This window comes from Balaenoptera musculus, chromosome 10 (genome assembly GCF_009873245.2).
Source record: "Balaenoptera musculus isolate JJ_BM4_2016_0621 chromosome 10, mBalMus1.pri.v3, whole genome shotgun sequence".
NCBI lineage: Eukaryota > Metazoa > Chordata > Mammalia > Artiodactyla > Balaenopteridae > Balaenoptera > Balaenoptera musculus.
In genome coordinates, this window is record NC_045794.1 from 27,532,655 (window position 1) to 27,550,104 (window position 17,450).

General features: G+C 37.5%; 1 protein-coding gene across 7 annotated transcripts in view; it reads left to right on the plus strand.

The window, feature by feature from the left end:
• FGD4 (FYVE, RhoGEF and PH domain containing 4) overlaps positions 1-17,450 on the plus strand; it is a 211,256-nt gene that overhangs the window by 164,339 nt on the left and 29,467 nt on the right. For 4 of the 7 annotated variants that reach the window (XM_036865383.1, XM_036865386.1, XM_036865385.1 and 1 more), the window contains exons 5-7: positions 1,236-1,325; positions 3,304-3,449; positions 3,907-4,063. In XM_036865383.1, coding sequence (XP_036721278.1) covers positions 1,236-1,325; positions 3,304-3,449; positions 3,907-4,063 — 393 coding nt within the window. Of the gene's footprint in view, positions 1-1,233; positions 1,326-2,493; positions 2,594-3,303; positions 3,450-3,906; positions 4,064-17,450 lie in introns of those variants that run through there. The other 3 variants (XM_036865388.1, XM_036865389.1, XM_036865390.1) reach the window with 3 other exon arrangements.

Here is a 17,450-nt window from a genome sequence, read left to right on the forward strand (position 1 = left end):
AATATAGGGCTTCCCTGGTGGCGCAGTGGTTGAGAGTCTGCCTGCTGATGCAGGGGACACGGGTTCGAGCCCTGGTCTGGGAGGATCCCGCGTGCCGCGGAGCGGCTGGGCCCGTGAGCCACAATTGCTGAGCCTGCGTGTCTGGAGCCTGTGCTCCGCAGCAGGAGAGGCCGCGATAGTGAGAGGCCCGCGCACAGCGATGAAGAGTGGCCCCCACTTGCCGCAACTAGAGAAAGCTCTCGCGCAGAAACGAAGACCCAACATAGCCATAAATTAAAAATAAATAAATAAATAAATAATTTAAAAAAATATATATAGTTAGAGGGAGGTGGGTGTGAGCATAGGTGAAAGAAGACTAACAATGAGTTGATGTTGGATCTTGGTGATGGACACATGGGGGTTTGTTTTACTATTTTGTCTACTTTTATATATGATTGAAATTTTTCCATAATAAAGTTTTTTTAAGGTAAAAAGTTCTGTGCATAGAGCTAATAATTAAACAAGATCTTTGAGAGAGTGATAAAAACATATCCAAAGAGTAGCCTGAGAGAGGTGGGGGAAAATGAGGAAAGTAAAGTGTCTGGGAAGTAAAAAAGATAAAAGATGTTTCAAGGAAAAGGTGGAAGATAGTGTTGATACAGAGATCAAAGAAGTTATCATAGATTAAATCTAGCTGATTTCTAATTTTCATTTCTGGTTGGATGTTCCTTGATGACTGAAAGGAATTGGGTACCTGAGAAGCTTAAGAAAACTTTTGATGAAACCATTTTTTTTAAATCAATTTTTCAAAAATTTTATTTACTTATGTATTTGTTTGTTTGTTTTTGGCTGCATTGGGTCTTCGTTGCTACAAGCGGGCTTTCTCTAGTTGCGGTGAGCGAGGGCTACTCTTCATTGCGGTGCCTGGGCTTCTCATTGTGGTGGCTTCTTTTGTTTCAGAGCACAGGCTCTAGGTGCATGGGCTTCAATAGTTGTGACACGCAGGCTCCGTAGTTGTGGCTCGCGGGCTCTAGAGCGCAGGCTCAGTAGTTGTGGCACATGGGCTTAGTTGCTCTGCGGCATGTGGGATCTTCCTGGACCAGGGCTCGAACCCATGTCCCCTGCACTGGCAGTTGGATTCTTAACCACTGCGCCACCAGGGAAGTCCTTGATGAAACCATTTGATAATATTTATTACTTGAGAAATACTGTCCAAGCTTTATTTCCTAATATGTGAATATCTGTTCTGTTTTCAGGAGACTAATGAGCAAAAACTTCACAAAATAGCCAATGAACTTTTGCTTACAGAAAGAGCTTACGTCAGCCGACTTGACCTCTTAGATCAGGTAATATTTTCCCTTTCAGTATTTTATTTTTTAGCATTATACATAATTTTAACTTAGTAATTTAAGTGTTTTAGAAACTGCAAGAAGGACCTAGCCATTTTTGGCAAGTGAAAGCTACTTCCTCAAGGAGCTCTCTTACATTTTCAGCTCTGTCAGTGAATTCATTAGGTATAAAGGTTTCATAATTCATAAAAAACAGATTGAAGGACTCTCTGTATGAGCCGCAAAATGCCTTTATCTGTGTCTTTCAATCCTAAACACTACTCTGTTTCTTGCCCACTTATTGTGATCCTGAAGGCCGTGTTAGTAAATAGGAGATTCTGCTGTTGACATGAATACATCACTGATTCTTGTCTCACTTGCTGTTCAGCCCTTGTGGATGATCTGAATTGCTGCAGTCATAGGGCCAGAAGGAATTTTGAGAGTTCACTTGTTCGACCTTGCATAAAACGTTAAAAACAGTGCCAGGTGTAAATATTTGTTGAATATGTGAATAACATTTTGTACTTTCAACATGGTAGATGCTTGTGAATCATCTCAAGTATACATTTGCAAAGAAAGTTTTAAAATGCATCATTAAGAATAACTGTTAAACACGATGGCCTCTTAATCCTGTTTCAGTGATAAAAGATCAAGATAATTGGTAGATTGTCTGCTAATACAGACTCCTCTTATTAAAAGATAAAGTTGCCAACTTTGAGTAAATTAGTTGCAAGAAGAGGTCCCGCTATTGCAGTTGGAAAAATGGAACTTCGTGGGAGCAGGCCATCCTGGGCACACCTCTTTATCAGTTCCTAGAGTAGACTACATGCCTGTTAGGGTGAGCCTTAAGGGGCCGGATTAAGACTTGTGTTCTCTGAGACAATGTGTTTGTAACTCAAATACTCACTTTCCAAAGAATTTCACCATAAGTCAATCAATTCATGTTGGTTTGTGCCTTTGAAACAGTGTTTCTCCTCATGGCGATTACAGACCTGAAACTTTTAGGTATTCCCCTAGTGGAAATGTGTTTTTTCCTCATTGCACTTTTTTTTTTTTCTTTCTTTTTTTTTCAGCCATATTATCTTGTCAGCTACTGTTGCTGACCTTTTAGAATTTAGTCTTAATTACTAAAATAACCTATTGGAGTCTCTAAGGACATAATTTTGTATTCTTTTTGCCTCCCAAGAAAATGCAATGGAGGTGAATTTAGAAAATAAACAACCATCTGGACATTATGAAAGAACAGACCTCCTTCTGCCTACATTTAACAGAATGGCAATTAAGAGGTATAGTAGCCCTACTGGAGTAGAGCTAAGACTGCAAAACTTTTTTTTACTGTCTTTAAGATACTTGTTATTATGTACAAGAGAAGATCTTTTTATCCTCATTTCTGAGTTTTAAGTTACCATGCATTATTATTTACTAAAGCAGGGAAACATGTGAGAACTGAAATACTCTTTTGTTCATGCATTGACCACATATTTTTTAAGCACCTTTTCTACTGTGAGAAGTAAATCACAATGTTCTACCTCCCCAAGGAGTGTACAGTTTTAATAGGGAAAATGAGATACATGCTAACAAATTATAATAAAGGGCAATATGTAATATGTGCCATAGAAGTCATTCAAAATATAAGGAGGAGTGGAAAATACCACGGTTATTATGCATCTATATAGTTTTCCATCTTTTAACTCTGCCTATGGATAGGAAGGGTAAATCCTGTTACCCTCAACTGGAAATTCTCTGGAACAGAAAAGATTAACATCCCACATAGAGGCATAGCCTAGGTTAGAGTCAAAGCTTCCTAATTCTAATTCCTGGTTCTTCTTAAAGCATATACTCACTCCTACATTTCAAAAATGATTGATTTCTTGAATCACGAACTTTTCCATTTATTCAACAGAAAGTTACTAAGAGCCCACTATGTGCCTTAGCACAGTGCTAGATGGTTAACCAATAAATTTGAAGTAATGTTTGCATTAATTCTCTTATTCAGGTATTTTATTGCAAACTACTGGAAGAAGCAAATCGAGGCTCATTTCCAGCAGAGATGGTGAATAAAATCTTTTCTAATATTTCATCAATAAATGCCTTCCATAGTAAATTCCTATTGCCAGAGCTGGAGAAAAGAATGCAAGAATGGTAAGAGGCATAGATAGCAAATAATATATCTAAGGCAGTCATACTAGAAGCTGTGTTATTCAGCTGTTAAATTGAAATAATAATGCTACACAGAGCTGTAAACAAACATTTACACAAAGATTTTATGTTAAAGATCACTCAAAGACCTTGTGGTACATTTTTGTCTTTAGTTGAAAAAGGTTTCATCTCTCCTTTCCAAACTATAGTTTGATTAGTGGAGACAAGATATTAAGGGTAACCTGGAGCTTCAAGAATTCCAAGAGTAAAGCATCTCTCTTTACGGTGTCATTCCTAAACTCCCTGTAAAAAGGTGCTTTTTCGCTCTCTATCAATCTCATAGCAAAGTGGATCTGACAAAGCTCAGGGTATGTGTAGAAAGTGATTACTTCATTTGGAGTCCTCTTAATTCACTCATTCTATAAGAAATCTTAACAACTTGTTTCTATGTTTTATACAGGGAAACTACCCCTAGAATTGGTGACATCCTTCAGAAATTGGCCCCATTCCTTAAGATGTATGGAGAATATGTGAAGGGATTTGATAATGCAATGGAATTGGTTAAAAACATGACAGAGCGTATTCCCCAGTTCAAATCAATAATTGAAGAAATTCAGGTAATAGGACTCTTTTGTTCAAGGCTATAATTACATTTTCTGTACAAATCATAAGGTCTTCTAGATCTAAAATTTAGATTGAGAGATTTGAGACACCTGGCCAAATTCCATTCTGGTCTGAATTATGCAGAAATAATCTCTGCAAAGTTAAAATATTTATTGAACATGTGCAAATACTGAACAGTGAATTCTCCATTTGCTTTTGAGGCAAGGAGAGTCTGGCTTTATCAGGGTCCACATTAATTTACAAAGTAAGTTCCCATTCAGCTCTGTGTCTCTCTTGCTTGCTTTCAGAGGTTGAGATGTTGGAATGACTATAAATGAATATAAAGAATGATTGCTATAAACCCTGACATTTTGGAAACATAATTACAGTTGACCCTTGAACAACATAAGGGTTATGGGTGCTGATCCCCAATGTGTTTGAAAATCCCAGGATAAGTTTACTGTCAGCCCTCCATATCCATGGTTATGCATCATGAATTCAACCAACCATGGATTATGTAGTACTGTAGTACGCATTTACTGAAAAAAAAAATGTGCATATAAGTTGACCTGTGCGTTTCAAACCCATGTTCAAGGATCAACTGTTTTCTGTTTTATTTCATTTTGGGGTTTTTTTTTTGGTCATTTTATATATGTGTCCTGACTTTTAAAATTTCATCAAACCTGGATAATACATTTTAATAATATCATAGTAATTTCTGTTTGATTCTCTAGTCAAAACTGTTAATCATTTCTTCTTTGCTAAAGTTTAAATATTGAAAAGGAATTCTTTAGATCACATAAGGTTATTTGGGTGGGGATTCTTTTGCTCCTTGACTGCCTTCTTTTGTGTTACATAAATATATATATACTTATTTTTTATAAATTTATTTATTTTATTTATTTATTTTTGGCTGCATTGGGTCTTCGTTGCTGTGCGCGGGCTTTCTCCAGTTGCGGTGAGCGGGGGGTAACTCTTTGTTGAGGTGCGTGGGCTTCTCATTGCAATGGCTTCTACTGTTGCAGAGCATGGACTCCAGGAGCACAGGCTTCAGTAGTTGTGGCTCGCAGGCTCTAGAGTGCCGGCTCAGCAGTTGTGGCACACAGGCCCAGCTGCTCCATGGCATGTGGGATCTTCCTGCACCAGGGCTCGAACCCGTGTCCCCTGCATTGGCAGGTGGACTCCCAACCACTGCGCCACCAGGGAAGCCCCTGTGTTACATAAATATTTTTATATGTGTTTTAAACTCATTAATATAGTGAAATGATCACTGTTTTGTACAATTTTATGTCTTTTAAAGAAGTTAAGAGAATATTAAAAAAGATATACATATGCAAATCAATGTGATGCTGACAACATCAACAAAAGAAAAGACAAAAACTACATGATTATCTCAATAGATGCAGAAAAAGCATTTGATAAAATGCAACATCCATTCATGATAAAAACTCTTACCAAAACGGGTATTGAAGGAACATATCTCAACATAATAAAAACTATTTATGAAAAACCCACAGCCAGCGTAACACTCAACGGTGAAAAGCTTGAAAGCCTTCCCACTAAAATCTGGAGCAAGACAATGATGCCCATTCTCACTACTTCTATTCAACATAGTATTGGAAGTCCTAGCCACAGCAATCAGACAAGAAAAAGAAATAAAAGGTATCCAAATTGGAAGAGAAGTGGTAAAATTGTCATTATATGCATATGACATGATACTATATATAGAAAACCCTTAAAGACTCCACACAGAAACTACTAGAAACTGATAAACGAATTCAGCAACATAGCAGGATACAAGATTAACATACATAAATCTGTTGCATTTCTTTACACTAACAATGAAATATCAAAAAGGGAAAATAAAAAAACAATCCCTTTTAAAATTGCAGCAAAAAAAAAAAAATACTTAGGAATAAAACCTGACGAAGGAGGTAAAAGATTTATATGCTGAGAATTATAAAACATTGATAAAGGAAATTGAAGATGATTCAAAGAAATGGAAAACTATCCCATGCTCTTGGATTGGAAAAATTAATATTGTTAAAATAGCCATACTACCGGAAGTAATCTACAGGTTTAATACAATCCCTATCAAAATACCCATGACATTTTTTACAGAACTAGAACAAATAATCCTAAAATGTATATGGAACCATAAAAGACCCAGAATTGCCAAAGCAATCCTGAGGAAAAAGAAGAAAGCTGGGGGCATAACCCTCTGAGACTTCAGACAATACTATAAAGCTACAATAATCAAAACAGTGTGATATTGGTATAAAAACAGACATGTGGATCAATGGAACAGAATAGAGAGCCCAGAAATAAACCCACACACCTATGGTCAGTTAATCTTCGACAAAGGAGACAAAAATATACAATGGAGAAAAAACAGTCTCTTCAGCAATTGGTGTTGGGAAACCTGAACAGCTGCATGTAAATCAATGAAGTTAGAACACACCCTCACACCATACACAAAAATAAATTCAAAATGGCTTAAAGACTTAAATATAAGACATGACACCATAAAACTCCTAGAAGAGAATATAGCAAAACATTCTCTGACAGAAATTGTACCAGTGTTTTCTTAGGTCAGTCTCCTGAGGAAATAAAAATAAAAGCAAAAATAAACAAATGGGACCTAGTCAAACTTATAAGCTTTTGCATAGCAAAGGAAACTGTAAGCAAAATGAAGAGATAGCCTATGGACTGGAAGAAAATATTTGCAAATGGTACAACCGACAAGGGCTTAATTTCCAAAATATACAAATGGCTCATACAACTCAATGACAAAAAAGCAAACAACCCAATCAAAAAATGGGCAGATGACCTAAATAGACATTTCTCCAAAGAAGACATACAGACGGCCAAAAGGCACATAAAAAGATGATCAACATCACTAATTATTAGAGAAATGCAAATCAAAATTACAGTGAGGTATCATCTCACACCAGTCAGAATGGCCATCATTTAAAAGTCTACAAATAAATGCTGGAGAGGATGTGGAAAAAAGGGAACCCTCCAACACTGTTGGTGGGGATGTAAATTGGTGCAGCCACTATGGAGAATAGTATGGAGGTTCCTTAAAATACTTAGAGTAACCATATGATCCAGCAATCCCACTCCTGGGCGTATATCCAGAGACAACTCTAATTCGAAAAGATACATGCACCCCAATGTTCATAGCAGCACTATTTACAATAGCCAAGACGTGGAAGCAACTTAAATGTCCATCGACAGTTGAATGGATAAAGAGGATGTAGTATATATACACAGTGGAATACTACTCAGCCATAAAAGTGAATGAAATAATGTCATCTGTCGCAACATGGATGGACCTAGAGATTATCATACTAAGTGAAGTAAGTCAGAAAGAGAAAGACAAATACCATATGACATCACTTATATGTGGAATCTAAAATATGACACAAATGAACTTATTTACGAAACAGACTCAAAGACATAGAAAACAAGCTTATGGTTACCAAAGAGGAAAGGGGGGTGCGGGAGGGATAAATTAGGAGTTTGGGATTAGCAGATACAAACTACTATATATAAAATAGATAAGCAACAAGGTCCTACTGTATAGCACCAGGAAATATATTCAATATCCTGTGATAAACCATAATGGAAAAGAATATGGATAGAGAATATATATGTGTAACTGAATCACTTTGCTGTACACCAGAAACTAACACAACATTGTAAATCAACTATTCTTCAATTTGAAAAAAAGAAAAAAGTCTACAAATATGTTTTTAACCTATATATTTACCATTTCTGGAATAAGTTCCTTTCAGTATGAAAATGATGTGTTTCTTGTGAGGTAGAGTGAATAGCAATGAATTTTCTTGGGCTTTGTTTATTTGGAAAATATTTTTTTCTTCACTATTGAATGATAGCATTGCTAGACACAGAATTCTTGGCTGATAGCTTTTTTCTTTCAGCAATTTGAATGTCATTTCACTGCTTTCTGTCCTCCCTTGTGTCAGATGAGGTTAGCCCTTAATTGTATTGACAGTCCCCTGTATGTAATGAATCGCTTTTCTCTTGCTGCTTTCAAAGTTTTCTCTTTGTTTTTGGCTTTTAATAGTTTGAAAATGATGTGGATCTTTTTTATATTTATCCTGCTTGGAGTAGATTGAGCTTCTTGGTTGTGTAGATTTTTTTTTTTTAATTATTTATTTATTTATTTATTTATTGGCTGTGTTGGGTCTTCGTTTCTGTGCAAGGGCTTCCTCTAGTTGTGGCAAACGGGGGCCACTCTTCATCGCGCTGCGCGGGCCTCTCACTATCGCGGCCTCTCTTGTTGCGGAGCACAGGCTCCAGACGCGCAGGCTCAGTAATTGTGGCTCACGGGCCTAGTTGCTCCGCGGCATGTGGGATCTTCCCAGACCAGGGCTCGAACCCGTGTGCCCTGCATTGGCAGGCAGACTCCCAACCACTGCGCCACCAGGGAAGCCCTGTGTAGATATTTTTAAATCAGTTTGAGAAGTTTTCAGCCATTGTTTCTTTGAATTTCACATTTTCATTACCCAAGTTTCTTTCTTTTTTTTTTTTTAATTTATGTATTTATTTATTTTTGGCTGCGCTGGGTCTTCGTTGCTGTGCACAGGCTTTCTCTAGTTGTGGCGAGCAGGGGCTACTCTTCGTTGAGGTGTGTGGGCTTCTCATTGTGGTGGCTTCTCTTGTTGCGGAGCACGGACTCTAGGCACGCAGGCTTCAGTAACAGGCTTTGGTGCGTGGGCTCAGTAGTTGTGGCTCGTGGGCTCTAGAGTGCAGGCTCAGTAGTTGTGGCACACGAGCTTAGTTGCTCAGCAGTATGTGGGATCTTCCCGGACCAGGGCTTGAACCCGTGTCCCCTGCATTGGCAGGTGGATTCTTAACCACTGCTCCACCAGGGAAGTCCCGTTATGTGAGTTTCTGAGACCTGTTCACTTTTCTTCCTTTTTTCTCTTTGTTCTTTAGACTGTATGATTTCAATTAATATGCCTTCAAGTTGATTGATTCTTCTGCCATCTTATTTCTGCTGTTGAGTCTCTGGGGTGAATTTTTCATTTCAGTTATTGTACTTTTCAACTCCAGAATTTTCATTTGGTTCTTTTTTATACTGTCTGATTCCTCCTTGAAAATTGCTATGAATGCATGTATTGTTGTTATACTTTTCTTGTTCTTCAAATATGATTACCTTTATTTCTTTGAACATACATATAATAGCTGTGTTGAAATCTTTGCTACATCCAGTATCTAAGTTCACTCAGAGACAATTTTATTTGACTGCCTTTTTTCTTCAGTGTAGGTTAATACTTCACTATTTATTTGAATATCTCTTTTTTTTTTTTGCTGAATATTGGACATTATAATTTGTTTGTTTATTTATTTATTTTTGGCTGCGTTGGGTCTTTGTTGCTGCGCATGGGATTTCTCTAGTTGTGGCGAGTGGGAGCTACTCTTCGTTGAGGTGCGTGGGCTTCTCATTGCGGTGACTTCTTTTGTTGCAGAGCACGGGCTCTAGGCGCGCGGGCTTCAGTAGTTGTGGTGCATGGACTTAGTTGCTCTGCGGCATGTGGCATCTTCCCGGACCAGGGCTCAAACCCGTGTCCCCTGCATTGGCAGGCAGATTCCTTTTTTTATTTTTTATTTTTTGTTTTGTTTTGTTTTGTTTTTGTTTTTAAGATTTTTAGAAATTTCATGTAATGTCTGAAACATTTTTTTTTCACACACACACACACACACTGTATTTTATTTTTACAAGAGATAAATAGACTGACACCAAGCATTGTACATGGATGACCACAACAAAAGCAACAATGATTGCAATTACCAAACATGAAACACACTCATACTATGTCATAATATTGACATTCAGTCCAGTAATCCTCCACTCTAACAGCTCCTTTACTTTGCAGTGAAAATTGATTTGTATATTCTTTGCCTCTGAGTCCTTGTGGGATTTTTTTTTTTAAATTCAGACAGAAAGTCACAAAAATTATACTCATCCTCATCAGTTCACTCAGTCCCATGTAATTAATTTTTTTTTTCATCTTGATCTTTTGTTAGCACTTTTATGAGTTCATCAGTTTTTCATTAGAGTTCTGAAAATGCTTATTCATTCAGTTCAGCAGTACAGTCAGTTACCAGAAACCTGTACTTGTCAGAGTCTTTTCCATGAATTTCTTGAAGATGAAACCCTTTTATAGGAACATATTCGGAAAATCATCAGAGTACACCCAGAACTGTCTGTAAATGACAAAAGACTTAAAAATGACCGCGGTTAAAGATTTGATGAAAGTTCATAATAATGCAGTTGACAAGAAAATTAGTTATTTCTGAGATATACATTTTAAAGTAATAACTAGGATTATTACTTATAACATTATACCAGAACATATAAGATTTTTAGAAATTTCATGTAATGTCTGAAACATTTATATTAACATATTTCCATACATATTTCCATACAAATACAAATATAAGATTTTCAGAAATTTCATGTAATGTCTGAAACATTTATATTAACATATTTCCATACATATTTCCATACAAATACAAATATGAGATTTTTAGAAATTTCATGTAATGTCTGAAACATTTATATTAACATATTTCCATACAAATAACCCAATGAAAGTTTAGTATTAGTTGTTTTGTTTGTTTTTTTATACTGCAGGTTCTTATTAGGCATCAATTTTATACACATCAGTGTATACATGTCAATCCCAATCGCCCAATTCAGCACACCACCATCCCCACCTCACCGCAGTTTTCCCCCCTTGGTGTCCATATGTCCATTCTCTACATCTGTGTCTCAACTTCTGCCCTGCAAACTGGCTCATCTGTACCATTTTTCTAGGTTCCACATACATGCATTAATATACGATATTTGTTTTTCTCTTTCTGACTTACTTCACTCTGTATGACAGTCTCTAGATCCATCCACATCTCAACAAATGACTCAATTTCGTTCCTTTTTATGGCTGAGTAATATTCCATTGTATATATGTACCACAACTTCTTTATCCATTCGTCTGTTGATGGGCATTTAGGTTGCTTCCATGACCTGGCTATTGTAAATAGTGCTGCAATGAACATTCGGGTGCATGTGTCTTTTTGAATTACGGTTTTCTTTGGGTATATGCCCAGTAGTGGGATTGCTGGGTCATATGGTAATTCTATTTTTAGTTTTTTAAGGAACCTCCATATTGTTCTCCATAGTGGCGGTATCAATTTACATTCCCACCAACAGTGCAAGAGGGTTCCCTTTTCTCCACACCCTCTCCAGCATTTGTTGTTTGTAGATTTTCTGATGATGCCCATTCTAACAGGAGTGAGGTTATACCTCATTGTAATTTTGATTTGCATTTCTCTAATAATTAGTGATGTTGAGCATCTTTTCATGTGCTTCGTGGCCGTCTGTATGTCTTCTTTGGAGAAATGTCTATTTAGGTCTTCTGCCCATTTTTGGATTGGGTTGTTTGTTTCTTTAATATTAAGCTGAATGAGCTGTTTATATATTTTGGAGGTTAATCCTTTGTCCGTTGATTCATTTGCAAATATTTTCTCCCATTCTGAGGGTTGTCTTTTCGTCTTGTTTATGGTTTCCTTTGCTGTGCAAAAGCTTTGAAGTTTCATTATGTCCCACTTGTTTATTTTTGTTTTTATTTCCATTACTCTAAGAGGTGGATCAAAAAAGATCTTGCTGTGATTTATGTCAAAGAGTGTTCTTCCTATGTTTTCCTCTAAGAGTTTTATAGTGTCCAGTCTTATATTTAGGTCTCTAATCCATTTTGAGTTTATTTTTGTGTATGGTGTTAGGGAGTATTCTAATTTCATTCTTTTACATGTAGCTGTCCAGTTTTCCCAGCACCACTTATTGAAGAGACTGTCTTTTCTCCATTGTATATCTTTGCCTCCTTTGTCATAGATTAGTTGACCATAGGTGCGTGGGTTAATCTCTGGGCTTTCTATCTTGTTCCATTGATCTATGTTTCTGTTTTTGTGCCAGTACCATATTGTCTTGATTACTGTAGCTTTGTAGTATAGTCTGAAGTCAGGGAGTCTGATTCCTCCAGCTCCATTTTTTTCCCTCAAGACTGCTTTGGCTATTCGGGGTCTTTTGTGTCTCCATACAAATTTTAAGATGATTTGTTCTAGCTCCGTAAAAAATGCCATTGGTAATTTGATAGGGATTGCATTGAATCTGTAGATTGCTTTGGGTAGTATACTCATTTTCACAATGTTGATTCTTCCAATCCAAGAACATGGTATATCTCTCCATCTGTTGGTATCATCTTTAATTTCTTTCATCAGTGTCTTATAGTTTTCTGCATACAGGTCTTTTGTCTCCGTAGGTAGGTTTATTCCTAGGTATTTTATTCTTTTTGTTGCAATGGTAAATGGAAGTGTTTCCATAATTTCTCTTTAAGATTTTTCATCATTAGTGTATAGGAATGCAAGAGATTTGTGTGCATTAATTTTGTATCCTGCAACTTTACCATATTCATTAATTAGCTCTAGCAGTTTTCTGGTGGCAGTTTTAGGATTCTCTATGTATAGTATCATGTCATCCGCAAACAGTGACAGTTTTACTTCTTCTTTTCCAATTTGTATTCCTTTTGTTTCTTTTTCTTCTCTGATTGCCGTGGCTACGACTTCCAGAACTATGTTGAATAATAGTGGTGAGAGTGGACATCCTTGTCTCGTTCCTGATCTTAGAGGAAATGCTTTCAGTTTTTCACCATTGAGAATGATGTTTGCTGTGGGTTTGTCATATATGGCCTTTATTATGTTGAGGTAGGTTCCCTCTATGCCCATTTTCTGGAGGGTTTTTTTTTTTTTTAACTTTGGGTTTATTTATTTATTTATTTTTATGGCTGTATTGGGTCTTTGTTTCTGTGTGAGGGCTTTCTCTAGTTGCGGCAAGTGGGGGCCATTCTTCATCGCGGTGCGCGGGCCTCTCACTATCGCGGCCTCTCTTGTTGCGGAGCACAGGCTCCAGACGCGCAGGCTCAGTAATTGTGGCTCACGGGCCCAGTTGCTCCGCGGCATGTGGGATCTTCCCAGACCAGGGCTCGAACCCATATTCTCTGCATTGGCAGGCAGATTCTCAACCACTGCGCCACCAGGGAAGCCCATGGAGAGTTTTTATCATAAATGGGTGTTGAATTTTGTCAAAAGCTCTTTCTGCATCTATTGAGATGATCGTATGGTTTTTCTTCTTCAATTTGTTAATATGGTGTATCACATTGATTGATTTGCGTATATTGAAGAATCCTTGCATCCCTGGGATAAATCCCACTTGATCGTGGTGTATGATCCTATTAATGTGTTGTTGGATTCTGTTTGCTAGTATTGTGTTGAGGATTTTTGCATCTATATTCATCAGTGATATTGGTCTGTAATTTTCTTTTTTTGTAGTGTCTTTGTCTGGTTTTGGTATCAGGGTGATGGTGGCCTCATAGAATGAGTTTGGGAGTGTTCCTTTCTCTGCAATTTTTTGGAAGAGTTTGAGAAGGATAGGTGTTAGCTCTTCTCTAAATGTTTGATAGAATTCACCTGTGAAGCCATCTGGTCCTGGACTTTTGTTTGTTGGAAGATTTTTAATCACAGTTTCAATTTCATTACTTGTGATTGGTCTGTTCATATTTTCTGTTTCTTCCTGGTTCAGTCTTGGAAGGTTATACCTTTCTAAAAATTTGTCCATTTCTTCCAGGTTGTCCATTTTATTGGCATAAAGTTGCTTGTAGTAGTCTCTTAGGATGCTTTGTATTTCTGCGGTGTCTGTTGTAACTTCTCCTTTTTCATTTCTGATTTTATTGATTTGAGTCCTCTCCCTCTTTTTCTTGATGAGTCTGGCTAATGGCTTATCAATTTTGTTTATCTGCTCAAAGAAGCAACTTTTAGTTTTATTGATCTTTGCTATTGTTTTCTTTGTTTCTATTTCATTTATTTCTGCTCTGATCTTTATGATTTCTTTCCTTCTGCTAACTTTGGGTTTTGTTTGTTCTTCTTTGTCTAGTTTCTTTAGGTGTAAGGTTAGATTGTTTACTTGAGATTTTTCTTGTTTCTTTAGGTAGGCTTGTATAGGTATAAACTTCCCTCTTAGAACTGCTTTTGCTGCATCCCATAGGTTTTGGGTCGTCGTGTTTTCATTGTCATTTGTCTCTAGGTATTTTTTTATTTCCTCTTTGATTTTGTCAGTGATCTCTTGGTTATTTAGTAACGTATTGTTTAGCCTCCATGTGTTTGTCTTTTTTACGTTTTTTTCCCTGTAATTCATTTCTAATCTCATAGCGTTGTGGTCAGAAAAGATGCTTGATATGATTTCAATTTTCTTAAATTTACTGAGGCTTGATTTGTGACCCAAGATGTGATCTATCCTGGAGAATGTTCCGTGCGCACTTGAGAAGAACGTGTAATCTGCTGTTTTTGGATGGAATGTCCTATATATATCAATTAAATCTATCTGGTCTATTGTGTCATTTAAAGCTTCTGTTTCCTTATTTATCTTCATTTTGGATGATCTGTCCATTGGTGTAAGTGAGGTGTTAAAGTCCCCCACTATTATCGTGTTACTGTCGATTTCCTCTTTTATAGCTGTTAGCAGTTGCCTTATGTATTGAGGTGCTCCTATGTTGGGTGCATATATATTTATAATTGTTATATCTTCTTCTTGGATTGATCCCTTGATCATTATGTAGTGTCCTTCCTTGTCTCTTGTAACATTCTTTATTTTAAAGTCTATTTTATCTGATATGAGTATAGGTACTCCAGCTTTCTTTTGATTTCCATTTGCATGGAATATCTTTTTCCATCCCCTCACTTTCAGTCTGTATGTGTCCCTAGGTCTAAAGTGGGTCTCTTGTAGACAGCATATATATATATGGGTCTTGTTTTTGTATCCATTCAGCCAATCTATGTCTTTTGGTTGGTGCATTTAATCCATTCACGTTTAAGGTAATTATCGATATGTATGTTCCTATGACCATTTTCTTAATTGTTTTGGGTTTGTTTTTGTAGGTCCTTTTCTTCTCTTGTGTTTCCCACTTAGAGAAGTTCCTTTAGCATTTGTTGTAGAGCTGTTTTGGTGGTGTTGAATTCTCTTAGCTTTTGCTTGTCTGTAAAGCTTTTGATTTCTCCATCAAATCTAAATCAGATCCTTGCCGGGTAGAGTAATCTTGGTTGTAGGTTCTTCCCTTTCATCACTTTAAGTATATCATGCCACTCCCTTCTGGCTTGCAGAGTTTCTGCTGAGAAATCAGCTGTTAACCTTATGGGAGTTCCCTTGTATGTTATTTGTCGTTTTTCCCTTGCTGCTTTCAGTAATTTTTCTTTGTCTTTAATTTTTGCCACTTTGATTACTATGTGTCTCGGCATGTTTCTCCTTGGGTTTATCCTGTATGGGACTCTCTGCGCTTCCTGGACTTGGGTGACTATTTCCTTTCCCATGTTAGGGAAGTTTTCGACTATAATCTGTTCAAATATTTTCTCTGGTCCTTTCTCTCTCTCTTCTCCTTCTGGGACCCCTATAATGCGAATGTTGTTGCGTTTAATGTTGTCCCAGAGGTCTCTTAGGCTGTCTTCATTTCTTTTCATTCCTTTTTCTTTAGTCTGTTCCGCAGCAGTGAATTCCAGCATTCTGTCTTCCAGGTCACTTATCCGTTCTTCTGCCTCAGTTATTCTGCTATTGATTCCTTCTAGTGTAGTTTTCATTTCAGTTATTGTATTGGTCATCTCTGTTTGTTCTTTAATTCTTCTAGGTCTTTGTTAATCATTTCTTGCATCTTCTCAATCTTTGCCTCCATTCTTATTCCAAGGTCGTGGATCATCTTCACTATCATTATTCTGAATTCTTTTTCTGGAAGGTTGCCTATCTCCACTTCATTTCATTGTTTTTCTGGGGTTTTTTCTTGTTCCTTCATCTGGTACATAGCCCTCTGCCTTTTCATCTTGTCTATCTTTCTGTAACTGTGGTTTTTGGTCCACAGGCTGCAGGATTGTAGTTTTTCTTGCTTCTGCTGTCTGCCCTCTCGGCAGGCAGATTCTTAACCGCTGTGCCACCAGGGAAGCCCTGGACATTTTAGATAACCTATTTTGTGGGAACTCTAGATTCGGATTTTCCCTACTGAGAGTGGCTGTGGTTACTTTTGGTTTTTTGTTTGTTTGTTTATTAACTTGCTTAGACTAAATCTATGAACTTTATCTCTCCTCTGGTATGCAGCCACTAATGTCTCTATTCAGTTTTTTGTTGAATATTCTTGCGTTTGTATGTGATCTTGGCTTTATAGGGGTTGCCCCTGTATCTGTGTAGGTTAAAGATCAAACAGTTATTAAACACAGGTGCTTAACTACCTAGATCCAGTTAGCTTCTCTCCTCTGCTGATGGCCCTATAAGTGTGTGTGGAGGGGCACACACTTATTTAAAGATCAGGCCATTTCCAAGTCCTTGTGGCCCTTTCACATCTCCTATCTGTATCTTCTGTCTGCATCTCCACAACCTCAGAGTGGCCAGGAGATTGCTGCCTTGGGCTCTCTTCTGTCTCTGCTGGTTATTCACACAGCGTCAGCCAAGGAAATGATTGTCCAACCACAACACAGCTTCAGGCTATTAAAGTCATTGGTCTTCCCCACTTGCCCACCTCAGAGACCATCACTTCCACTGACAGTGTTGCTGGGCATATGGTTCACCGCTCTAAATCAAATGAGCCCTCTTAACTTCAGCAGAGAAACCGCCAGTCCTCACAGCCTGCCCCACCCTTGCAGAATCTTCACATTGACTGAGCTGGGGGAGGAAGAGGTGCAGCCCCAGGCCAGAATACCACAGCTTCTTACTGTTCTTACCCAAAGTTCAGCAGTTTTTAAAAGAAACACTTTTCAGCTTGTTTTGTGCCTTTGGTCAATTTCCAAAGTGCTGAAATGATTGTTGTTGTTGTTAAAATCAATTTTATCCAGCTTTAAAGTTGCTTTTTATTTTATTTTTTTAATTTTTATTGGAGTATAGTTGCTTTACAACATTGTGTTAGTTTCTACTGTGCAGCAAAGTGAATCAGCTGTATGTATACATATATCCCCTCTTTTTTGGATTTCCTTCCCGTTTAGGTCACCACGGAGCATTGAGTAGGGTTCCCAGTGCTATAGTAGCTTCTCATTATAAAGTTGCTTTTTAAAGGGAGGATTTTGCCAGTCTCCTCACTCAGCCATAGCCAAAAGTCTTGCTTTTCCCCTTCACTCCTTTTTTTGAACATCTCTTTTCTCTCATGATTAAGCATTCATCTACCTTTCTGAACACTGGCTCGTTCTTTGGTTCTTTCACTAACCCCTTTTGCTAATATTGAAATGTGGGCAGAATACAAGGTTTTTGCCCTTCATAAGCTTCGTTCTCTCCACACTCTCAGTGACATC